General features: G+C 44.8%; 1 protein-coding gene across 6 annotated transcripts; it reads left to right on the forward strand.

Moving 5' to 3' along the window:
* Positions 1–26,318, forward strand: NSFL1C (NSFL1 cofactor). 6 transcript variants are annotated; one of them, XR_004899363.1, is made up of 10 exons: positions 51–200; positions 2,486–2,583; positions 10,827–10,901; positions 13,319–13,490; positions 14,106–14,198; positions 15,191–15,300; positions 15,687–15,824; positions 22,005–22,169; positions 23,950–25,068; positions 25,132–26,318. XR_004899363.1 is itself a non-coding variant. In XM_028524121.2 (10 exons), exons 1-10 carry the CDS (start codon positions 96–98, stop codon positions 24,110–24,112), a joined length of 1,119 nt encoding a protein of 372 aa, XP_028379922.1. In that variant the 5' UTR covers positions 51–95; the 3' UTR covers positions 24,113–26,318. The 6 variants fall into 6 exon arrangements, 5 of the variants coding, with proteins under 5 accessions (XP_028379923.1, XP_028379922.1, XP_035865548.1 ...); XM_028524121.2 differs by adding an exon at positions 12,727–12,732 and having other exon boundaries at positions 13,325–13,490; positions 23,950–26,318; XM_028524122.2 differs by having other exon boundaries at positions 1–200; positions 13,325–13,490; positions 23,950–26,318.

The following is a 26,318-nucleotide window of genomic DNA, read 5'->3' on the forward strand; positions in this document are numbered from 1 at the left end:
TCCGCTAGGCTGGCCCACCCGCTGGCGGAACGCAGTAGCGTGACTGAGGCTGTGCGACGAGGACCGGAGCGGTTTGGGCGACACACAGGGCAAAGATGGCGGCTGAGAGGCAGGAGGCGCTGAGGGAGTTCGTGGCCGTGACGGGGACCGAGGAAGACCGGGCTCGCTTCTTCCTCGAGTCAGCCGGCTGGGACCTGCAGGTAATGCCGCGAGGCGGACTGCGTCGGGCAGGCTGGGGCTGCAGGGCACGGGCGCCTGGCGCGTCAAGCCTGTGGCGGCCGAAGCGCACAGTCATCCCGCCGGGCCGCAGCCCGACACAGGCCTCGGCCGCCTGTGTTCGCTTTCCACTCATCGCCAGCTCAGCTTGGTCGTGGGAAAACGCAGTGCAGCCCCGGCCCCAACCTGTTCTGTGTGCCTTCAGTTTCCACTCTTCCTCGCCGGTTCGCTGGGCCCGCGAGACTTTGGGCACTGCAACAACCCGCGTGGAGTGGAGGAGCTGGGGGCGTGGCGGCCTCGCAGAGTCTCGGACGGGGACCGGGCCGGAATGACCAGCCTTAGAGTGGAGCGGCGGCGCCGCGGACAAGGTGGTGGCTTATCTCTGGTTCTGTAGGCCAACCGCGGGTGGCGGGAGAAGCCAGGCCAAGGATTTGGCCCACTCCCCCTCCTACCGAATTGCTGGGAGAACTATTCCTGGGGTGGCGACGCGCGGTTGGAACCTATTTACCTTTCTTAGTTACCTTATCTGTAAAATGGGGGTCTCGTGGAGATTATCGTTTTGTTCACTGGCACGTATTAAATATTCATAAAGACTTATTAAGACATTAAGATCAGCCAGACGAGTCAGGGGGTTTTTGTAAACTGTTGCAGCGCCTTTCACACAATAGGTATTCAGTAATTGCAGAAAGAATTGAGTAGATGTTCCTGGCCAGCGTACATCTTAGAGAATGATTAATGTTTTTGAGCACCTACCATGAGCCAGATGCTATTCTGACTGCATTACGTGTGTCTTAAGTTATTTTGCAGCTGACGTCTTAGGGAAGTTAACTTACATGCTCAGGCCTCATTACCCACCAGGTAAAGAGATAACATCACAACTCAGCAATGTCTCATTCCAAAGTCCAGACTCTTACCCGCCATATGCCTGACACTTTATATATGGTGATTTCGTTTAATGCTGGCAACACTGAGGTAAAGAGGAGCCTCATGGTATAGATGAGGACCTGGAAGCTCAGAGGGTAAGTGATCTGTCCAAGGCCACACAGCCAGTGAGTAAGTGAGGATGGGATTTGAACTGGGTCTGCCCATGTCATCATTTAAATTGCCTCCCTAAAGAGATAAATCATCACACCTCTGCATTCACACAGTGTGAATGAAGCCCTTGTTCAGGGCAGAAATAGAAAATGCAGTTTCTGCCTGAAAGTGTTACAATTGGTAGGTCATCAGTCCTCATCTCCTCACAGTGTAGGTGGGGAAGCTGGCTCATGTGTGACGTGACTTGCCTGACGGCCAGGACTTGAGTGTAGGCACCTCTCAGTGCCAGCCTAGTGCATATCCCGTGCCATCACTCTTTCTCCCGGTAGACCTTTTAGGTCCTGCAGAAGCTCACTATTTCTAGCGAGCTGTTTATGGCCCATAACAGTGCTTTGCCTGCTATAAGGCTGGTGACCTTGAGGACAGGAGCCATGTCTCTCATCTCTGTACACCTCAGTACTCCTATTTCTTTGTGCAATGTAAGTGATTAGTAAATGCTTATCCATTGAGTTGATAAGAAAAACATATAATCACAAATAACCAAAAGACTGGCATATGCCTTGTGTATAGAGCTAAGACTTGGCTGTGCATAAACACTAATGAATTCTCTCATCCATTGTGTAGGTTTGGTGTCCCCATTGCACAGATTAGGAAACTGGAACTCAGAAAGTAGAAGCAGCAGTCTGGGCTGGCCTCATAATTCCTGACTCCTGGCTATCAATCAGATAAGGGTTGAGAGTAAGGGCCTGAGCACACTGCCTGGGGCGGAATCTGGCTCTGCCCCTCACCAACTTCATGACCTTGGGCAGTTTTTCTTAATGTCTTAGTACTTCTGTATCAACTACAAAATGAGAATGTAATAGTATTAATTACATAGGGTTCTTTGAGGCTGAAACAAGTTCACACATGTACAGTTACACTCACTGTGGCCCATAAATAAATGCTCAGTAAATGCACACTGCTTTTACTAGATCGCAGTTTTTAGTAAAATGAGAATGAGGAACGACTTTATCCCAGCCTTCCTCCTCCTTGCTACTTTTCCCCCATAGTAGGTGAACTTTGTTTCACGCAACATGAAGACTAACAGTTGGTCTAATTTTCTGTGGCCTCCAGATACAAACCTACTTGTAAGTGTGGGCCATATCTTTGTGTCTTTGCTCATTTGTACTCCCAGGAGGTTTGTGTTAGATGAAGGCCTTCTTAAGGATCCCAAGTTTCTGCCTCTCTGTTTCAGATCGCCCTAGCAAGCTTTTATGAGGATGGAGGGGACGACGACATTGTGACCATTTCGCAGGCGACCCCCAGTTCAGTGTCTAGAGGCACAGCCCCTAGGTAAGAGCCAATTTCAGTTGTTGATACGTGGATGTGCTTCCAGCAGTGAGGAGGAGCTATCTTCTGACCTGACAGAGGGTTCAGGCCTGGGAATACGGGCCAATGGGTTTGAGTAAGAAAACTAGACTGATTGGTGGGTATAGCTCCTTGTCAAGCAAGAATATTCGGACAGCATTCTCAGAAGCCAGGTTTGTACTAGCTCCTGGAGGAATTATGTGTGGAGCCAGCCTTGCCCCAGTCCCACCCTGTCTGACCTGACTGTTGCTTTCCCGTAGAGATATGCACCGAGGTGGGGACGCTTACATGAGTGTATGGTCTAATCCTGTGGGAAACCACACAACCCACTTCTAAGGTGTTTGAGTCTTTTTATTTATGAAATGTGAGGAGTGACCGCTTCTCCATCTTTTTAGGTTTTCTATAGAAACTAAAGGACTTCCAGGGGTGATATACAGTAGATTAGACTTTAGAAAGTTGTTGTGGGTTTTTTTTCCTTTGGTTTTTGTTTTGTTTTATTTTGACATTTTAAGATGCCTATTGCCCTATTAAAAAGTCTTAGAGAAAATATACCGGTACCCATCCTTTCTCAAATTGATTATGGAAACCTTATCTTATTAGGTGTACTGGCATTAACCTTTATAATCCTATTTACCTCCCTGTCCCAGCTACCTTGGCTCCAAGGTTCTTTGATCTGCAGAGTAAAATAATGCTGGTCTTGCAAGACAAGCAAGGCCTCTTCCTACAAGTGTCTGAGCTACAACTCCTCTCTGCATTAGCTTGATTTGCTTCTATTCTCTGGCATATGTTTTTACCAGAAAAATTTACTTGGGTTTGAATTCAACCCTGGAATATAGGTAACAGTGTTTCTTGGCCAGTGAAGTTGTAAATTGTGTTTTGGAGCCTTAAATTACATTTCCTCCGTATAAAGGAACATTAACCCCAGATCTCACTGCTTCTTTAACTTCTTTCCCTACCTCCCATTTCCAGAGGAAAGAGCTTGCTGGCCGCTCTCCTCTTTTAATTGCTCATAGGCACAAATCTAAGAGATGCCCTTAATCCTGCAGAATCACGGCTGATCTGAGAGATACAAACAAACTTTTAAATATTGTTACATGTATTAGGTGCATAGGTTCAAGGTCATGACTAGCTATGATAATAGTTAAGCTGTCGGTTTGATTATAACCTGTGTTTCATCAAGGTGTGTAATACTCGATAGTAAATTGTATCTGACAAATACCACAAACTCCCAAGTCAGTGTTGGTGTACTTTTTGTTTTTGTTTTCCCACGAACTTCGGAGTCAGTGTTGTGGTTTTTGGTTTTTTGTTTTCACTTACCATTGAAAATGGCTGGAAAAATGTATTGATTCAATAATCAAAGAGATGTTGAAGAACTTCAACAAATACTACTAGAATCCAATGATCAGGATTATGGAGTCAAATGTGAAAATGAAAGCGATTTAGAAGAATGAAGATTGTGTGGAAGTTCGTTGAGAAGATTCGGATGTTGAGCAAGGTATTTCTAGTGAAGAAAGTGAAGATGAATTGGGCATGAGTGAAGAGTATTTTTTTGGAAAGGATAAAGAATCAAAATGAAGGAAAAATCCAATAAGAAGACAAACTAGAAAACAGCCACAGAATATGTTGGGTCAACTACTGTTAGTTTGACCAAATGCAAAAAATGCCAAGACAGAACTTGAAACTTAGAACTGCTTTATCACAAATGATATTTCAGATCTAATTTTATTATATGCCAATAAATACATCAGTTCTATCTCAAACCTGTTTTAACAAGAAAGAGATGCCAAATGACTAGACAAAACCAAATCGAATGCATTTTTAGGCATCTCATATATAGCTGATTTAGGTTGCAGTGATCAGGTAAATTAGGATTTACAGACTACAGATGGTAGTGGGGTTGAACTTTATAGACTTACAATATCTTTACAGAGATTTAGGTTTATTCATAATAGTGTCAGGTTTAATGACAAACTTACCTGCTTAGAACGCCTGAAAGTAGACAGATTAGCATCTGTCAGAGACATTTTCTCAGCATTTGTAGAAAATTATAAAGTATGTCACTCTATGGGACAGAACATAACAATAGACAAAACGTTACCTGGATTTAGAGGCAGTGTGGGTTTAGACATTAGATTCCATCCAAGCCCAGTAAACACACTATAAACATTTTTGCTATGGTCAATTCAAAAGTATTTAACACAGGAAATCTTGAAATATATGCCAGTATGCAACTCAAAGGCCCTTAACTTGACTAGTAATAAACCAGCAGACATAATCAAGAGACTTGTAGGACCCGTATACGCATCAGGATGTAATATAGTAGAAAACTGGTTCACTGATAATAAATTTCATCTCCAACTTGAAAAGGAAGCAACTTTCATACATAGGTACTATTTGTAAGAATAAATCCCAATTACCCCTGAATTTGGGTCTTCTAAAAACAGGCCTTAGAAATCCAACTTACTTGCTTTTAGTGCAGATTGCACATTCGTATCTCATACACCCAAAAAGGGGGAAAATGTAATTTTAGTTTCAAGCATGCATTTCCATGATGCCATAAGTTTAGATTCGCAAAAGTTTAGATTCACAAAAGCCTGATGTCATGGACTATTACAACCAAACAAAGTCAGGAGTTGACACTGTAGACTAAATGATAGGTACATGTAATGTTAATTTGGTCAGGAACACCAAGAGATGGCATATGGTTATATTCTCCACAATTTTGAATATTGCGGCAATAAATGCTGAGACTAGTCCTATGTTGAACAGCAATGTAAAAATAAGGAGCAGAATATTTATTAGAAATCTCGTAACGCTGTTAGTGTCAGAACAAATAAAAAGGTGTTCAGAACTCTCTACAGGTGTGCATAAGCCTTTCCACCTGAAACTTCATCAATTCCAAATACAAATTGAAGGAAATTCTAACAAGGACATAGACATGGCTCCCTCGACAAGCAGAAAAAGAAAACTATGTTAGGTGCTGTAAGTCCAGAGTGAGTCCCTTATCACAATTGTGTTGCAGGTGTTGTGCAGAGTATGGCTGGAGCACAGCACTATTGTTTTAAACGTTTGCAAAGCCAGCTGTTGAAGAGGCTGATTAATTCATGTTATTCATAAAGACAGTTTTTGGTTGTGTTTTTTAGCAATACCCATGTTTCCATTATTTAAAAAGAAAAATTTTTAATTTTTATATTTTTTTAATAACTTCTAGATTGTAACTGAAAATAAAAATCATGTATTCTATTATATAAGTATAATAAATGCAAATTTGCAGTGTTCTTAAATTTTTTTTCACATTTCAGCACATACTAGTAATGAATGTATCTCTCGGATACACATGGCCTACACTGTAATTTTTTTTGCTCAAACATCCGCAGGGTTAATGGCACATCAGGATGTTACTTCCTGTGATATGATTATTAGGATAAGGGCTCTTCTTGCAGCTGCTGGTTTCTGGGGTGTGTCTTTCATAGCCACCCCAGGTTACTGTTGGGGTGTTGGCATGTCAGAACTACAGAACAGGAGAAGTCAAAACTTAGCCTATGGTGTCAGTCACATACTCACACTTCTTTAGTAATCTCAAAAGTTGTATCAAGGGAGTGGTTTAGTAGAGCATGGGCCTAGGAGTCTGACTGCCTAGGTTTGAATCCCAGCTCTGTCACTGTGGAGACTGACCTTGGGCAGGTGACTTAACATCTCAGTCTCTCGGTTTTTCTCACTTGTCAGATGTTAGTAGCACCTACCAAATAGGAGATTAAATGAGTTAACACTTCCAAAGCACTTTGAACACAGTAAATATTAGCTGCTACTGTTGTCATTTTATTAACATTAGCATCCCTTCTCGCCTTCCTCATTCTTTGTGTTACCTATCTCATTTCACAAGTACGCATATTTAAAAATAGACATAAAAATAAAAGAATCAAGGAAATGGGAGAGTTTAATGTTAAGACTGAGGGGAGTAAAAGACTGAGCACTTGCAGACCTAAAGGCCCTGCTTTATAATTTTGGGTGAGCCTCAGACTTGGCACTGAGGGAGAGGAAGGGCACGGTTTGTTGCATTGTTTTCCTTGTCCAGAAGGTAAACACTGACTGCATTCCCAGAAGGCAAGTTTGTACCAGTGCCTCGAAGGAATTCTGTACAGGGCCTGCTTCTTCCTCACCCCCAGTCCTGCATTACCTGACTGTTGCAGGACCCTTAGCCTGCCTCTGGTCCTCTCCCTGCCCCACTCTCATCTTCTCAGGTATCTTTCTTGTCGTCACTGCTGCTGTAGACATCAATTAGCAAACTGCTCCTTTGCCTCTAGAACAAAGGTTCTTGGTGTAGAGGCCTTGGTCCCTTTGGAGAAATCTGGAATGAATGTGAGACGGTTCATGAGTTACCTGGATATTTGGGCAAAAATTTGTTTGTTGTATCTTTTCTGGAAAGGAAATCCATAGCATTTAAGATTCTCAAAGGTCTGCGGGACAGAAGCAAGGTTAGGCATTGCCATAAACTCAGTAGTAACTGCCATCATTTAGTGAGCATTTACCAAGTGCCAGGCTCTGGGTTAGGTCCTTACATGTGTATTTCTTTAGTCCTCACTACAACCTGACAAGGTGAGTACTGTTGTCATTCCCATTTTACAGATGAAGACACTGAAGCTGGGCATGTCCCTGAGATCTCACAGCTAATAAAACCAGGATTTAAATGCAGATCTGTTTCTGCTTCTGGCATTCAGCCAGTACCGCCTCTTCTTGTGGACATTCAAGGTCCTCCAGAGTTTGCAGTGAACCTACCATCCTGATCTTAACCACTTTTTCTCATTTCTTTTTTTTTTTTTTTTTTAAAGATTTTATTTATTTATTTTTAGGGAGAGAAGGGAGGGAGGGAGAGAGAGAGAGAGAGAGAGAGAGATCAATGTGCGGTTGCTGGGGGTTATGGCCTGCAACCCAGGCATGTACCCTGGCTGGGAATCGAACCTGGGACACTTTGGTTCCCAGCCCGCGCTCAATCCTCTGAGCTACGCCAGCCAGGTTTTTCTCATTTCTTAAATTTTTATTTTAACCAGACTGATTACTTTGGTGTCTCACTTGTGCCTTATTTTTGGTTCTGCTTTTTTTTTTTTGAGCCTCTCGCCTGACTAGGCCTGTCCAGACCTCAGTGCTTCTTTGTGTCCACCTTCACGTCCACCTGCCCCATTGAGCATGTTACCCCCACCCACAGGCAGCACGCCATGATCTTATGCCTCTGCACTCCAGTCGCAGCTGTACTTCAGTCACCTCTTCAATTCGTGTCCTCCTCGAGTTGCTTGGGGGCATCTCTGCTATGTTGTCTTGAATTCCTCTCCTGCTGTTTGCCTTAATTTTTCCTCTCCCTCAGTAAATCGTAAATTCCTGGAAGCAGGAGAGCCAGTGTTTCAGGAACACTCACATCTGTAGCTCTGCCAGATAGTCTCGCCTGCGGTCTCTGCTTGCTTACATCACTCGAGGTGGTGGTAGGCAGCGGGCTCGCCCTTCACAGGTCAGGAGGCTGAGTCTTAGAGGGGTTGAGTAACTCACAGTTGCTGTTATGCCAGATTCAAACCCAAGTCTGTCTAAATCCACAGCTACTGCCTTCCTGTTCAGCACCCCCAACTCCTGTACCTAGCAGGGTCAACCAAAGAGTAGCAATTAGTTACTGTTTTTCCTTTCAGCTAACAAAACCATACTTTTTGAATTGTCTGATTCTCTAAAACTACACTGTCCAATATGGTAGCCACTAGCTTCATGGGTCTGTTTAATTAATTAAAATTAAATATTTGCACTTAACCACATTTCAGAGGCTTGGTGGCCCCATGTAACTAATAGTTTCCGTATTGGCAATTTACACCACAGAAAATGTGATCTGACAAAGAACTTTTGTGCCTCTTCAGGGTGCCAGGGTAGCCTGGGAGATAGAGTTTTGTTGCTGAAAAATTGAGATTTTTCAGACATTTTGCCATCTTGTGTAGTACGTAGACAAAATATTCTGAAATCGGCATTGTCCCCAAGACATCCTTACCACTAAACTCTCAGAGCAGTGGTTCTCAAACTTGAGCATGCCTCAGAACTACTTCGAGGAAACCTTAAAAGCAGATTTCTAGACATTCCCCCAGAGCTCCCATTGAAGAGGTAGAACAAGGTGGGGCCTGAGGATTTGCATTTCTCACAGTTTCACAGGTAACACGGATGCGCCAGTCCCAGGACCAACACTTTGAGAACCACTGCTCGAGAGTAGTACTTGACACGTGCTATAGCATGCATCAGTACCCCGCCTGTTCACAGAAAGCCTAAGAGGTTGGTGCTGTGATTGTCTCCATTTTCACATGAGAAAATGAAGGCTTAGAAACTTCGTTAGCATGCACAAGACCCCAGGGTGGGCGGCTAAGTTGGGATGGGACGCAGGTATGTGGACACCAGAGTCTGTCAGGTACTATGCAGAGTCTGAGTGTAAGAACTTGAGGGGAAAGAATCAAACCCATAGCCAGGGCAAGTGGTTTGCTCAAGGGTGCCCGTGGATGTTTGACGGTGTTTATGAACAGACAGGATTTTTACTTTCCTGAACCATGTCATATAGAGCATGAACCGAATGTCCAGGAGGTTGTACTCAGCCAACTCAAGCAGGGAATGTACTTGCCTCATCAGTTGGTCTTTGTCCTCCCAGGTCAAGTTGATGGAACCTCAAAGCCTGTCCTGTCCCTTACTTGTCTCCTTGAAATTAATTTTCAAAACCGAACCAGAGCTTTCTTCCTAGTAGACAACTCTTCCTTCTCCGTGTGGCCTCACAAAGTCTGTATTACCCTCCTGCCTCCGTATCATAGGAAAGCTACTGTTTTCTCCTAAGAAACACAGAAAATGTTTTTATAAAAATGTGTGTCTTGTGATCCTTGAAAACTAAGATTGTTCCTTGAGGACAGATCTAAACTGGGAAAAAGGGGTGGTGTGAGACAATGTCAGCGGTGTTGACCCTTCTCACACCGATTATCAGTGTGCCCTCTCTACCACACGCCAGACCACTCTGCCTTTTTTCTAAACGGTGATGAAAACTTCTTGACTACACTACAGTAGAAGCAGGCAGAGGCCTCCTTGCCCGCATGTTCGTTTCTGTTCTACATCTTGACTGCCTGTCCTTCCTCCAGTGTGTTCTTGGTGATCTCTGTGTGTGTGCCTGGACCGCTTTGCTGTGGTGCCCTGTTGGTGCCCTTTCCCACAGCCCCACTGCCCGTATCCCATTACCCGTATGCTGAAGGGCAGTCTACCAGTTCCTCACCCTTCAGTCCAAATCTTGCATTCTTCTGGGAACCTTTCTTGGTGCTCCCCTTTCCCCACCCAGCACGTGGCTCTCTGCTCTTGCGTCCCATGTGCTTCCCTCTGCCGTAGCCCTGGTGCACAGTGTTCAGTGATGGTTTCCTGGCTGAAGTGCTATGAGAGCTCTCAGTGGTAACAACTGTGTGTGTTCACCTTTATACACCTACCATCTAGGTGACTGCCTAGCACAGGCATTCCCTCAGTATTTAAAAATTAAATGATGAAAATAGCTATTTATTAGTTAGTTTTTAAAATACTGGTTTGGCCAAAAAGTTCATTTGGTTTTTTCCCTGAGATGGCTCTAGCAGCACTTAGTTGTCTTTAATTTCATTCAAAACAGTTTTGTTAGATTGTATTGTGACCGTTGTCCTCAGCCTGCATTTTAAAAAAAAAATAGCAAAATTGGTGAATTTTTGTATAGCCATTTTAATACTGAAGATAGAAGAAAATGCAAAATGGTTTGCAAAGTACCGTGCTAGAGATTCTTCCTGGGTGATGCTCCACAGTCAGATAGACCAGTTGAAGTGACAGCGATCCAATCAAGACATTAGTTGAGAACAGTCAGTATTATACTGCCCAAGGGATAGCCAACATACTCAAAATATCCAAATCCATAAAGTTATTGGTGAAAATGAAAAATGTATCTTTTATGGAAACAACTAAAGGGACTTTCTAGCCAACCCAATAGTATAGACCTGCTTCTCGGTCCCCCTTTTTCTAACTTATTCTCAGTCCTGTGTGACCTTGAAGAAATAAATGCCCTAGTATTTCACATAAAAACTTTAACTTCCTTCCATGAAGATCCTCTTTCGGTCCCACCAAAAAAAAATCTAGCTCCAGAGTCCTCAACTCCCCGGCAGCTGGCGGTGGGGATTGCCTTTCTGAACCCCCCGAGATCATCTTGCTCTTTTCTGTGTCTCCAGCGATAACAGGGTAACATCCTTCAAAGACCTCATTCATGACCAGGACGAGGAAGAGGACGAGGAAGAGGGCCAGAGGTGAGTCTTTTATGGGGGAGCACGGTGCACATGAAGTCCTTGACAGTGTGTGAATCGTGGTCGTGTGTAAATCATGGGAAGGACAACTGTGTGTGGTTATCGTTATCATTGCTGCTGCAGACTAGTCACACATGCAGTAGGACAGCCTCACCTCCTCCCAGAGATAGCCTAGAAGTCAGTCCTGTCCCCTGTTTCTATACTTTGGTGTAGTCGGGTTTGTTTTTTGTTTTTAATTATTAAATAATGTGTATTGATTGAAGAATATTATAGGAAGGGAAACAAATCAATAAGAAAGAAAAATCATAATACTATAGTAACTAGGTATCATTTTTGATGCATTTCTTTCTAGCATTATTTTTAATTAGAGAAGCAGTGTATCACATAATAAACAGAATAGAAGGCTTATAAGTATATATTGCCTCACTATATACACACAGTTTATTTGTTTTTAACTTTTAGGAATGTTATAATGAAATTAGTGTTCATTGTAGAAAATACAGAATAGTATAATGAAAAAATAAAACCATCTACCATTTAGTAACTGCATTAATATTTTGGCATATTTCTACCCAGTCTTGGTTGTGTGTATAAATATAATTTGTTTTATATTGTATTTTACATGGTGATGGTCAGATAATTTTGTTTTTTGCTTTTGTTCATTTGCTGCTACATCTTAAACACTTCTTCATGCCACTAAAATTATTTATAGGTGTCTCCAATGACCATAATAATAATCCATCATATGGGATGTCCAGTGTTTAAATTGTTTCATTTTTTACCACTGTAAATGTCAGTGATGTGAACATCTCTGTCTGTTCATCCTTGACTACATTTCAGATAACTTTCTTGGAATAGCTTCTAGAAATGAAAATAGATCAAGGGCATGGATATTTTCAAGGTACTTGATCCCAGGTTCCTAGTTCGTAGGTCAATGTTTGAAGATCCCAAGCCTTGGAACTATAATAAAGACCTTCTAGTCCACGAGCAGAACTTCATCTCCCTGGAATGAGCAAGAATGAATTGACTGCAGCCTCATTTCATGGGTTTTGCTTCCCAGTGGACACTGCCTCAGTCCGTCAGACATTCCTAAGGAGCATTGTATAATAACCATTATAGACATGCAGTTACCTCATCATGGTCATTCTTTGGGAGGTGGGCTGAGAAATTATATGTGTTCTATACTCTGATTTCATCTGGAGACACTTTACACTGCCTCAGAGCCTGCTTAGATCCACTTAAGGTCCAGAAATGTTAATTTCAGGGTTTTGCACTCCTTGAGTGACAGGCAATGTCATCAAGTATGTGAGGACCCAGCTCCTATATGACCTCTTCCTCCTCTCATCCTGTCACATCTTCCCGGCATTGACCTTGGCCCCTCAGCATTTCAGACCTAATGACACTGGTGGCAGTGGTCTTGTCTTGTATTCTCTAAGGAATGTCAGGAAAGAAAAGGCTAAGGCTGATTTTTATAGGTTCTTAATTCCCCACCCAGAGACGTGCTACTGACTTAGCTGTGGATACAAGTAATAAGGACGCAGCTAATCAGGCTGTGGGACTCACGGCTTTCAGACCAGGTAAATCTCAAGTCATGCTTGGTCCACTGCAAAGCCCAATGTGGGTGTCTTGAGACTTGTTTCTGAGCATCCCTGGCCTTTTCCAGTACCCTCTCCTCAGTGCCCCAGTGTATGTCAGCAAGCATAGCAAGGTGAGGTGAGGCTTGGGTGAGCTCTTGGTGCTGTATCACACCACCTTACATGTGCGCATTACTCTGTGCTTATTCTTTTGCATACATCTGCTGATTTGAACCTCACGGCCCTGACTTAAGGAGCAGGTAGGTAGGGCATGTGGTTCTTACCTCCCATTTCAGAGACGAAGAAAGTGAGATAGATACAGGGCAATGCACTGGCTTGCCCAGGGTCACTCAGCAGCACAGCCAACCCTGGAGCCTTGCTGCCTGTACTAACCATGGCACTGTCACCATTAACCCAGAGCTGCTAGTGGTAGCTGCTTCTGACTGTGACCATAGTTGCTATGTCCTAGAGAGGTGCTGGCCCCCAGATGGATAATTGCCAGCTGGGACTCTCTGGAGCTGACGTGCTGTCATGCATGCCTGGAATGCCCATCCCTGATTTCTTCATCTGTTAAACTCATCCTCAAGACTCAGCTCAGAAGATACCCTTTTTAGAAAGCCTTGACTGTCCTCCCCAGCTCAGTGTTCCCAGAGTACCCCTTAAACTGACCTCTGTTGCTGTTCACACTGCCTTGTGCCTGCCTGTCTCCTTACACATGTCCCCAACTAGACAGAAGTTCCTTAAAGATGGGCACAGTACCCTCCACCTCAGTGTTCCTAGTACCTAGTCCAAAGCCTGGCACATTCGTGTTTTCCAAGTGTGCTTGGTGTTAGGTGTGTGTTTTCTGCACAGGTTTTATGCCGGAGGCTCTGAGAGAAGTGGACAACAGATTGTTGGCCCTCCCAGGAAGAAAAGTCCCAATGAGCTGGTGGATGATCTGTTTAAAGGTGCCAAGGAACATGGAGCTGTAGCTGTGGAGCGAATGACCAAGAGCCCTGGAGAGACCAGTAAACCGAGAGTGAGCATGGAGGGTCCTTGTCTCTGTCCATAGGACTCGGGCTCCAGAGCTGGGGAAGGGGACCCTCCTCGCCCCAGTGGTGACTGAATTTTTGTTTTAATTTTTGTTTGCTCACTTCCTCTTATACACAGAAGAGCAGCACAGTCTCTCCCACCCTTTACATGAAATCAAGGTTTGCGGCAGTGTTTTCAAACCTTTGGTCTGAACTGGGTTCTGCACATTTTTATGTGGGCCGTCCAACTTGACTTGGTGTTTTCCTTTATTTTGTTTTAATTGAATTACTAGCCACCTGTTTTACATAAAATCTGGATTTCTGTTTCTTTGGGAAAATCAAACATTCTTCACTGTTATCCTCTACACGGATTTCTATGTGGCCATGATGCACTAGAGCTAGGAGCAGCTGTTCCCTTTTGCTAAGCGGCATCCCCCTCTTCCAGTTTTCCCCCTGGCCCTAACCACTTAGTGGCCAGGCATGTAGCTGGTCCTGCAGCTCTACCTTTGATACCCCAAAAAAGTGTCTCTAGTAGTTAACAAGCTTTTAATGTATTGTTGTATGTGAGTAACCCCACCACCATCGACCCACTCCTCAAGTATTTAAGAATTTGTCTTTTATAGCCATTTGCAGGGGGTGGCTACCGCCTTGGGGCAGCACCAGAGGAAGAGTCTGCCTATGTGGCAGGAGAAAGGAGGCGGCATTCTGGTCAAGATGTGAGTGTACCATCTACCTGCCTTAGGGGGGGATGCTTTTGAACTGTTCTGCCATTTTCAGAAGGGATTGGTCACATTTGTGCATGAGTTGGCAGCCTCTGAAAGGGAAGAGACACTGCCCTTGCTGTGGTCCATGAACAGAAAGGCTTACCTGAGAATCAAAGGTAGCTCTCATCTGGTTGGGCAGAGGAGGTGGACAAATAAAGGAGTTTATTAGCACTGGACAGTGTATCCAGGATTCTCTGGTGGGATAAGCACAGCTAAAGAATTCGTTCTTCAGACCACTCAAAGAGGCCTGAAATGCAACTTTTAAAAAATGTTTCTTGCTCTTATTATCTGGTCCTCCTGTCCCTATGCATAAGGGTCCTCCCTCCAATAAGAATAATCACACTCTATAAACAATTTCAAGGTTGTTTTAATGCTTTAATGTCATATTAATGCCATAAGCTTTTTCATGTAGTCTTGTGACCAGTAGCTTCCATCTTGTATTTGTTTTTAATCATTTTGGGGTTTATTCCAAAAAAAATCAAGGAAGAAGAAAGTAGAAAATCTATCCATCTGAGGGAGCAGCTGCTAATATGTTAGCTTTTAGCTTTCTAGACCCTTTTCTGTGAATATGGCAGATATTTTAAATGACTGCAAAATAATCTGTGAGTGGTTTAGTTTAGCTACGTGCCAAGCACACTGGAGGTCCTACAGATGAGGAAGCCACAGCTTTCACTGTCGCCTGTTCAGAGACACTGAGCTAGCAATTGGCAAAGTGGAGGTACAGACCCAGGTCTGCTCTCATCAAAGCCCATTCTCTCAACCTGCTTCATACTGCCTTCTTATTTTAGGTTAATGCTTGGTTGGTTGGTCAATTTCCTCTCACATGAGTTTTTATTTGTTCAGTAATGGCACAGTAAAATAGAAAAACCTGACTTGCAGGTTCACAGAGGTGTGCTTGCCAGGTTCCAGACAGTGTGTGGACTGCTTACCTGCTGTTGTCACAGGTTCATGTAGTGTTGAAACTCTGGAAGAGTGGATTCAGCCTGGACAATGGCGAACTCAGAAGCTACCAAGACCCATCTAATGCCCAGTTTCTGGAGTCCATCCGCAGAGGGTGAGCAGAAAAACTCCCCCGGGTTCCATGGCAGAGAGTGGGAAAGAAGAGGCTGATCCAAATGTTTGCTCTTTAAGAAGTAAGCATGTGTAAGCAGATTTAGCACAGCTGAGGTACAGATTCACAGATCTGTGCCAAAAACTTTGTGTCTATTTTTCCCCTTTGGGCCTCAAACACAGCCAAGTGACCAAGTAAATGCAGGTCTCTGCTGGGCCTTTGAGCAGTCAGGAGAGATGGGGAGGCAGACGGGCGGTCATTAGAGCAGCCAGCTTTCTGAGGAGGCCCAACAATTTCCATAATTGGAACTGAAAAGTTCATTCATACAGCGAGCACTCTTATTCCCATCCTGTTCTGTGTGGGTTCCAGCATTGCCTTTTCTCCTGCAGGGAGGTGCCAGCAGAGCTGCGGAGGTTAGCTCACGGTGGGCAGGTGAATTTGGACATGGAGGACCATCGAGATGAGGACTTCATGAAGCCCAAGGGAGTCTTCAAAGCCTTCACTGGCGAGGGTCAGAAGCTGGGCAGGTAAGGAGCAACACAAGTGAGAGCGGAACTGCCCGTCAGGTTCAGCAAACTTCGTGTATTACTCACTTTGTCTAAGTCTTTACAGAGCACTTCACATTCTATTTTTATGGGAGAGAGATTATGGAGAACAGGAGCTTTGACAGTCTTCTTTGCTTTCGAGCCACATGACCTTGGACTGTGTCTCAGTTTGCTCAACTATAAAATGGGACTAATGAGAGTCCTTAACCTCTCAATTACTGTTGCAAGGAGAACATACAGCACTGCCCCACAGTGAGCAGTCAGTGTAAGCAGCAAGGGTGACACTTAGTTGCTTTGACTCAGTGATTTAGGGTGTTCATGGCAGGGGTGACCTCGATGGCTTACGGCTGAGACAGACGCCCATATTCAGGGCACCCGGACTCTCCCTACCAGAAAGTCTGCAGCAGCACTGGTCAGGATCCAAAGAAGCTCAAGGACGTTGCTGCCCAATGCAGGCTGCTGGTCCACCATTATGGTAGCTCACTCTTCTGTGGCTCTTCGTGACATTCACTGTGTCATTTCCTGTGACTTTTTCTGCCTTTTTTCCTCTGCCATGACCTCCATCTTGCATTCAAATCCCTGATAGTATCTGATTAATTGTCACTGTTACCTGATAGACAGAAGTCTATCTAGACCCTTGACCTACCCATTAAACAGGCTGCCTTCTCTCAGGGGCCCACCCATTTTTTGGCCATGGTCATGGGGTCACTTGACCAGTACTGTTCAGAGGGACTGAGTGCATATGAGAGACACTCAGCACAGTACAGTCCCCATTTTACAAAGGGAAAGCTGAGACTCTTGGACTTCAAGGTTTACCCTTGGGTACATGACTGGTAAGTGGTGGAGCCACGACTGGAACCCAGGCCTTCTGATTGGCATTCCTTCCCATACTCCTGCATAACAGAATATCCTCTCTGACCTAGATCTGGCAGCTCTTGAATTGGCTTCTGTCCTTGCTCATCTCACCCACATCTAGAGGGGTCCCGGTGTGGTCTCTCAGTAGCTGTGCCCTTTGAGCTGCTGGCTGTTCCTCTCCTACAATCCCCTATCTCTTTATCAGCCATTCATCCCTCAGCAGGAGCAAGGGTCGCATCTCAGGACATTAGAAACCATTGGATTGTAATTTACCAGAACCAACATAGTTAAGTCCACCCTGTCTCATCATTTTACCTACCACATTGGGGTCCCTGGGTTAGTCCAGGACAGCCATGCTCAGGGTGGTCCACCTGTACCTTCCCTGTTGGCTACAGTAAGCTTTGAGAGCGCCAGATAATTTTTTCTTGTATTATTAAAATGAAATATGTTTATCTTTCTTTCAAAAAAAAATAGAAAACTCAGGTAAATAATAGAAACTGTTCCTAAATCTAACTCCCAGTTACATCCAGTTAGTATCTGGGAAATACTGTTCTAGTTTCCTATGTATGGTGTATGTACAAATGTGTTGTTTTGTCACCTGCTATTTTGCCTAATCCATTTAGTATGGCTCTCACTCTATATCAGTAGATGTATTTCTGTAATATTTCTAATACTAATATATTTCTATCTGTGTATGTGTTATAATTGAAGCAGTTCCTACTGTTAAACATTTAGGCAGCTGCCAGTATTATGAACAACATTGCAGTGAATACCTTTAATTAAATCTTTATATAACCATTAATCTTGGGCTAGAAATGAGTGAAATTACTAGCTCCAAAGGTCTTCACATTTTTTTAAAGATTTTTTATTTATTTATCTATGTTTAGAGAGGGAAGGGAGGGAGAAAGAGAAAGAGAAACATCAATGTGCGGTTGCTGGGGGTCATGGCCTGCAACCCAGGCATGTACCCTAACTGGGAATCGAACCTGCGACACTTTGGTTCACAGCCTGAGCTCAATCCACTGAGCTACACCAGCCAGGGCAAAAGGTCTTCACATTTTTTAAGATGTAAAACTGACCTCCAAAAAGGTTGTGTCAGTCTTTTACCCACCAGCAGTTATAAGGAAAGGCTCAGAACTGAGAACACTTTGCAGTTTGTGTTTGGTTTTGTAATACTTAAAGTAAATGCTTTTACTATGGGAAGGTCCAACTATATTATGTGTGCAAGACTCCACATCTCAAAAAAGGAAAATATTTTTAAGGTAGTCTATTTTAGCAGGATGGTAATACATACTTTATTATATTAGTGTGGATGGTGAACCCATAAGTTGAAACAGCTCAATAATCAGGTGTGATGTTTGTCAGCTAAATAAATGTTCATAGCCAGTTCCAACTTCATTTTATTTCAATTTTGGCTTTTTAAAAAAGTTTTATATAGCTAAGCAAGATGCTATTTTAGCTTTTTAATCTAAACCAGATGGGCAGGTTTCTTTTGTTGTTGTTGTTTTAGTTTTTCCCATAAATTTTACTATTGTTTTCTTTTTTTTTTTTCTTTTTTGGGGGGGGTGGCGTAGAGGGTTTAGATGTTATTTAGGAGCAGGGAAGGGAAGGAGAAAGAGGGAGAGAAACATCAATGTGCAAGAGAAACATCCATTGGTTGCCTCTCACACACCTCCAACTGCAGACTTGCAGTTCACAGGCAGGCGCTCAGTTCCTGAGCCATGCCAGCCAGCGTCTTACTCTGTCTTCCATTGTCATCTTGTCAACTAAAATGATCAGAAGTCAACAGCTGCAGAAAAATTTCTCAGGTTTGCCTCAAAAATTAGTCAGTCCTGGGTTTTTTTTTTTTTTTCCAGTTATCTGAAAACATGCTTTGAAGTGAATGAATAAATTGTTCTCAGTTGAAAAAATTATTTCTGTTCATTACATTTTGTTGTTGGTTTAGCTGTTGCAGTAATTTGCATGAGAGCTAATTCAGAGGTTAGGAAAAGAGTGTATGTACTGAGTAGCGAACACCAAAGAGTGCACTTGGTTGGAAGGCAGTCATTACTGTGCGGGATGAGCTTTTCCTGCTTGCTGTGCTTTCTGAGGTGGTCATTTTTTAAAAGGGCCTCAGGACTTAAAGTAGTGGAAACACAGCACCTTAGTGTCCACTTTATTCCCACTATAAAGGAAGTGAGCAGTCAGGTAGTTCAGGCTCTTGATCTGAATGAGACCCGATTTCCCTGTGACTCATTATATGATATTTCAGGGAGATAGTAAAGAAATGCCTCTTTCTATAGATTTCTGATCTGATCTGACCATTCCTGCCCCTGAGTGAAGTGCCCTCACTGCTACAAATGGCCCAGCCACTGCTGGAGAGGAACGGCTCAGGAGATAGCAGTTGTCAGGCGCCAAACAGACCGGGCTTCCCTTGAGCAGATGCCCATGGCTGTCCTATACAGTGATGGGAGCAATTTGGAACTAATGCTCTTTTGAGTGTCTTGCTCCAAATGAGAATCACAAGGTCTGGTATTGACATTTCTCCACTCCCTACCCTCCTTTAGGGAAGCATAGGCTGGGAGTGCCTCTCAGGTGACCTTCCATTTACAGCCCGAGAATAGACAGTATCATCTCAGAGTGATTTGGGTCTAGAATTTGGGCCAGTGTAAGTGGAACCGGACCTTGAAGATAGTAATCAGCTATTTGAGAGTTTTACTGCAATTAGCTAAGCACTACACTAAGCATTTCATATGCGTTACAGCCTTTAATCCTGTTGTGATCCCCCTTCTATAAATAAGGATGTAGAGGCTTATTTTATTCTTTTCTATTGAATCTATTGGGGTTACACTGGTTAGCAAAATTATACAGGTTTCAGGTGCACAATTCTACAACCCATCATCTGTACACTGTATTTTGTATTTACCACCCCAAGCCAAGTCTCCATCCATCACCAGTTATCCCCTCATGTACTTCTCCAGCTCCCCCAACCCCACTCCCCTTGGCAGTCACCACACTGTTGTCTGTGTCCATGAGTTTTTCTCTCTTCTTTTTTGCTCATCCCCCCACACCCTGCAACCCCCCACAGCTATCTTCCTGCCCTCTATCTGGGAGTCAAGTCATGACCAAGGCCACACTGCTGGCCAGTGCAGAGCTGGGTTCCCGCCCATCTCTGCCCTTATCCTCCACACTATCCTGGGTGCTCTTGCATAGCCACAAAGACTTCTATTTGTGCTCTGATATATTCTGGGTATTGTGTGTTATTTTTAGCTTTTATCTTAACTATGGGAGATTTTATTAACTCCCATTTTATTGATGGGGAAACTTCATCTTTGGGTAATGTTCCTGAAGTCAAGTCTAGGTCTGCCTGACTCCCAGACCTGGCAGGAGAGTGTGGCAGGTGTTAAGAGCCCAGGACCTAGAGGTAGACAGCTCAGATTATATCCCAGCTTTACCTCAAACCAGCAAACTGCTCTTGGGCAAGTTGCTTAATCCCACTGTGCCTCAGTTTCCTCATCTGTAAAGTGGAAATGATGAACCCCTATTGTGAGGATTAAGTGAACTAATACATGTAAAGTACTCAGCACAGGGTCCAGCTTGGTAATAGTGCTTCATAAATGTATGCTATATTCATTACACCTCCCTCAGCCACCTTATTTTCAGAGAGTGTAAGAGAAATAGTCAGAATAGGCTTAGCAGCCAGCCAAGTTCATGTGTCAGGCTTTCCTTGACTTTCAAATGATGAGCACCTACTTAATACAAGAGGCTGTGCTGGACAGAAAGCCAAAAACATCAGTTGCCTCCTTGTATGGAGGACTTCCTAAGTGTCCTGTGTTGGGCCCTCGGCGTACATTATCTCATCTAAGCTTCACAGCAGCAGGTCAGTTCCTTGTGCTACACTGGAGAAACTGAAGCCCTGTTGAGTGACTGGTTCGAGGCCATACCTCTTGTCTAGTTTAGTGACAGAGCTGGGACTAGATGGCAGGTTTTGTGCTGTTTCTCCAGCATCGCACTGACTCCCGAATAATAATGGCTGCCTTTCAGCAGACTGAAATTCTCTGCAAGAGGTCAACAAGTATAACTCGAAGAAAGGATGTGGTGGTAGAATAAGTTTGCCTTAAATGCACAGTCTCTTGAGACTTTTAATATGCTAGTGGCCTGTGATGCTATCAGTGTAATATCTGGCATTTCCAGAACCTTCCTGGAAATATCTCAAGGGACTAGGACCCCAGGGAACACACTTGGGAAAGCACTTTCAGTTGAATTTGCTAAGAGTGCCCTTTTTAAGTGTAAAGATCAGAGGGAAGGAAGAGGTATAGGAACCAGTCTGGCTAGAGGCTCTCATCTCGTGGCCTGTCTTCTACAGAGGCCCAGGCCAGGGCGTCTGCTCAGAAGGGCCGAGAGTGAGACATACGGTGGTTTACAGGAGAGAGACAAAGGCTCTAAGTGCTTGTGGAGAGTTGGGAGTTCTGGGTACATTTTGTGGTTGTCAGCCACCCTAAGTGCTTGTATTTGATTCTCCCCTTTAATCCCCTCAAAAACTGGGCAAGGCAGGTAGCCTCAACCCTTATTAAAGATTCTTGTTACTACTCTTATTAAAACTAAGGGAGTTTAAATAACTTGCTCAACAGCACATAGCTAGCCATTGGGTGAGTTCTCGCCCCATCTGCTTATAAGATCTGAGCTCTAAACACTGCAGCCGACACCATGACTTGTCCATATTGTATAATTAATTCCAGTGGCCTTCAGGAAATCTTGCCCCCTCTCTCATGGTTGACACATGAGTATGAAATACACAGCATGAATGAGGTTGCAGTAGGGAATGCAGGCCTGAAAATTCCATCCCAGGGAAAGAGTGGACTCATCCTGTCAGCTGCTACCAGGCTGCCTCAGGCCTGCCTCCACTGCAGACTTGGGATTCCTCTCTCCCGGTTCTGCCCTCAGCCTCTCTCATCACGGCTAAAACTTCTCCTGGTCTGTTGGGCCCTCCAGCTTCGAGTCCCCATCTCCCACCCTCAGATGTCATGCATACTACTTTCCTCCCTTCTTTAAGCCCTTATTCAGGTGAGGATACCAAAGAAGAGGAGGTTGAATAATTTGCCCAAGGTCACCAGAAGAGAGGGGGAGCTAGCAGTAACCCAGAGTTTGAGGTGAATTCCACTGAGCCTGTAAGTTCCATGAGGGCAGGCATTCTGTCTTGTCACTGTTTCAGCAACACCAAACTCAGTGCCAGATGTAGCAAATGCTTAGTAAAATTCTGAGATAGGACCTCCCTCCTGCTAGGGGCTTTGGTTCTCTTCCTGTCCTGACACGATCCTCTCTCCTCAGCACGGCACCCCAGGTGTTGCATACCAGCTCTCCAGCCCAACAAGCCGAAAACGAAGCCAAAGCCAGCTCTTCCATCTCAATCGATGAGTCACAGCCTACCACAAACATCCAAATACGGCTTGCTGACGGTGGGAGGCTGGTGCAGAAATTTAATCACAGCCACAGGTACTTTATGTTGTCTGGCCCAGCTAATTCTAGGAGGGTCCCAGAGGCTCCCGCAAATGAGGGCAGGGGGTGCTGTTCTTTCTTCCAACACCAGCAGGCACTCTGCGTTTGCCACAGAGGAGGCAGTGGGATAGGAAACGATGCAAGTCTGAAGCCTTTGGTCCCTGCTTCCATTAAATGTTGCTTGATTGCTCACTTCCTTACTGTGGGTCTCATTCCTCATCTGTAAAATTAGAGGATTGGATTTCTTAGGGATTTTTCAGCCACCAAACTCTTTGTTCAAAGAAAATCTCGTGCTAAAGTCCAAGTGTAGAACAGATAAAATTTGAACAGCTGTGGTTGATAGAGGAGAGAGAGACATAGCACCAGCATCCCACTCACAGCTTCCTCTACCCCCTTCCCGCAAGGGGCCTCCGAAAACCACTGGGCTGTTAAGGTCTCTTCTAGATCTGGCATTCGAGAATTCTAGAGTACCTGCTCTACTATGTCAGATTGGGTGGCCTGGATCAAAGCAAACTGTGCCTCCTCCATTTTAAAGATAGAGAAACTGAGGCACAGAGTGATGAAATGATTAGCAGGGATGGATTGTTACTAGTAAAGATATTGAGCAGTTTCTTCTTCTAGAACAGCAGTCTCTGAATTTCATCAGTTATGGGCCAGGTAAACCAGAACCCGTATGTGGGGCTCGGTGAATGGCTTGACTATCCTTGAGCACTGGTGAGGTTCGCATGTCAGATAAGCTGTGAAACGAGCCCCAGGAGCACATGGGGCTCTGTTCAAACATTTCTTGTTCAGTAGGAACCACTTACTGCACTTCAGTGCTTGCGGTTAAAGGAATTAATCCATCCCACTGCCATGAGTTCTTTGGCTCGGTTTCACTTCACTCATTAACTCCAGCCTTTCAGCGTAAGTGCTGCTCACTCCCCAGGGTGGACAGCCCATCCCAAATGCTTACCAGCTGGTGGGTGAGAGAACTCTGTTTGCCGACAGTCTCAGACTGTCATCATGGAGGTCTGGGCCCTTAGGTGTGGCGATTGTGGATTGCATAAATGTTAAGGGTTGGGGGCAGAAAGAAACACCTATTTAAGCGCTCTAGGGGAGAAGGTTCTCTGTTTCAGATGACTCCATTCTCATGAGCTCCAGGTTGAGGACACAAGCAGTATCTACAGTAGGGATTCCTGGCACCTAGGGGTTGCTTACCTTCAGTGATTCTTCTCACTAATAGTTTTAGTGATTTACAAAAGAGACATATTTGCTACCCTTGTGGAATTCATCATGGTCTACAGGAGGAGACAGACATTAATCATATCCCAGAACTGTTTGATTACAGACTTTGTCAGCACCATGGAAGCAGGGCCAGGGGACGGAGACAGGAGCTTGCAGGGAAGGCTGCCCTGAGGATGCCTCGTTGAAGCTGAGGCCTGAGGCTTGATTAGGATGACAGGGAAAAGATCAGACACAGGAGCCTCTGGAAAAAGGGACTCAGATGTAGCAGGGAGCATGGTGTGATGGGGAACAAGGGGAAGGATAATGGTATGAAATTAGGCCCTAAGACCACGGTGAGGAGGTTGGTGTTTCTCGTAAAGAAAATGGGAGCAACCCTGAAGGGTTATAGGCAGGGGAGTGGCCTGATCCAGTGCGCTTCTAAAGGAGAGCTTCAGCCACTCTGGAGGACAGGGCCAGGGGGCAGGACAGGGGGACCACCTTCCACAGGGTGGGGTTGGTGGGCTGCACAGAAGGGCACTGTCACCCACCTCCCCCCTCACCCCTGCTCCACCAGGATCAGCGACATCCGACTCTTCATCGTGGATGCCCGGCCAGCCATGGCTGCCACCAGCTTTGTCCTCATGACTACCTTCCCGAACAAAGAGCTGGCTGATGAGAACCAGACCCTTAAGGAAGCCAACCTGCTCAACGCCGTCATCGTGCAGCGGTTAACATAGCCATCCAGCCCTGCCGGGCGGCCTCGCCTTCCTCCGTGTTTCCCACGGCCAGCTGCCCTGTGGGGACCGCCCCTCCAGCCCGTTCTTGAACACCCAGCAGTCCAGTGCCACATCTCCTCTGTAGCTCTGGGTTCTTAGATCTCAGTTGGACATTTGTTTTCTCCTTAGTTGCATTTCCTGGGTTTTTGTGACGATCAGTGGACTTTAAAGAAAAAAATAAAAACAACCAAAAAAATGGAAGGAATATCACCAGCATGTTACACGGAACCTCTCCTCTCCCACTGAAGTTGGCTTTGATTCCTTTAAAATCATTTACCTCCAGGGTGTGCATAAAAATTGCTTATGGCACACAATACCTGTCCACTCTGTGTGTCCACCTGCCACCCCCATGATGACCAGTGGAAGATCTCCCCCTTATAAGGAAGGAAGTGGGGGACTCATGGAAAGAGGCTTTGCAGCCGCTTAACTCCCATAGGAACAAACTGCCTGGGTGAAACCAGGCAGCAGTGAGAGTCCCCTGAAGTGTGCGGTCAGAGCTAGATGCCCATGATCCCTTCAGATGAAAATAAATACTCCCCTGGACTCCTGTCACCCAAACCTGGGAAATTCAATTTTCCAGGCCTGAGCCACTTGAGACTCTTAATGACACCTGCCAGCCACAGCCCTTTCCTCCCTCATCACCTGGTGATTCCAGCTGTTCTGTCATTGCTTTACTCACGTGCAGAAATGTGTACCTAGGGAGTAAGTGGGGTAGCTTTTCATTGGTTAACAGCTCATGCCAATCCAAATGAGTTCAGAGTTAACGGTATCTTGGTGAGAAACAATCAAGATGCCACTGAGCTATTCAGTAATGTGCATGACAAATGCTGAGAGGGGGTGGTTCCTGTGCTACCCGAACTTTTTACTGTGTTAGCGTTTGCAGGAGGCCTGGACTGAGTAGATTTTGACAGAGTAAGGTCTGTGCCTGGCTTTGGTGTGCGGGCTCTGTCTGCCTCACAGTTGTTCTCTGCCCTGCCCAGTTCAGACTTGCAACAGTTTGGGCAATACGGTATAGACCTCCCTTGGTACGGTATAGACATAAATAAGTGTACTTTTTTTTTTTTCTGTGCAAGTTTGGGAGAGGAGGATCACTGGGGTCTTGGAAGCCTTTCCACCTCCCTGTTAAGTGAACCACAGACTTAGAATCAACACTGACTCTGTCTCCTGGTTTTGAATCATAACGTGCCTCAGTCCTCTTTCCAAGCAGTCCTCACCGATCACTCCACTTCACATCCTGCAGCAAGCCAAGAACCAACACTACTTATACCCAGAGTTGAGGAACTCCTTGGATTTCAACCAAGACCCATCCTGAGAAAGGGACCCAGCTTGGTGCTTCTGATCCCAAACTGGCAAGGGCCTGCCAGGGCTGCAGCATCTGCCACAAGCGTGTCAGGAAAAGCAGGTCTGGAAAAGACCTGCAGGTCTGGAAAAGCTGTAAATTATTGTCACCTTGACCATTAAAAACCAGAATAAGGACAATGGAGTTTGATACTTTCTAATGGATTGGCTTTGAAGAAGTTGTGTAATAACAGCAGCCATTGTAAATACTCAAGTGCCTCACAATGGTCCCATTTCACAGTGCAAAACCTAAAGCCCAGCTTGCACAGCTGGTTAAGTGGTAAGGTGTGCCTGCTTCCAAAGCTCATGCTTTTAACTGCCACGCCCCATGTACTTACATTCTGGCCCCAGCCCCAGCCTTGCATGCATACACTCAACCCCCTCCACCCCACTTCAGGGTCACTCCTTAAGTTACTAGTATACACCAGGATAGATCACAAAAATACCACTTAAACCTGCACATACAGAAAATCACAAAGGTCTGTTGGGATTCCACCACCCACAATTCAGACCAGCTAGGTGTGACTGGCCCAAGGTCAAGGGCTAGTCTGCCATGGAGTCAGACATCACACTGGCACTGCATTCAGTCTGGCTAAGGATGTTTTCAGCCCTGGTTCTCCCTGGGTGGTCCAGAGAGAAAGGGTTTGTCCACCCAGATAGGCTTTCGCTGATTTTTCTTTGTTTTAAAAAGGATACTCAGCAGCCACTGGTTCTAGGACTTCCAAATTCAGAGCATTCATCCTCAACTGAGGCATTTTGTTAATTGGTGGGGGCATTTTGGATTATCCCAAAAATTAGCTGGCAAGTAAGGGGACCTCCTGGAGTTAAA

The sequence above is a fragment of the Phyllostomus discolor genome, chromosome 9 (genome assembly GCF_004126475.2).
Source record: "Phyllostomus discolor isolate MPI-MPIP mPhyDis1 chromosome 9, mPhyDis1.pri.v3, whole genome shotgun sequence".
Lineage (NCBI taxonomy): Eukaryota > Metazoa > Chordata > Mammalia > Chiroptera > Phyllostomidae > Phyllostomus > Phyllostomus discolor.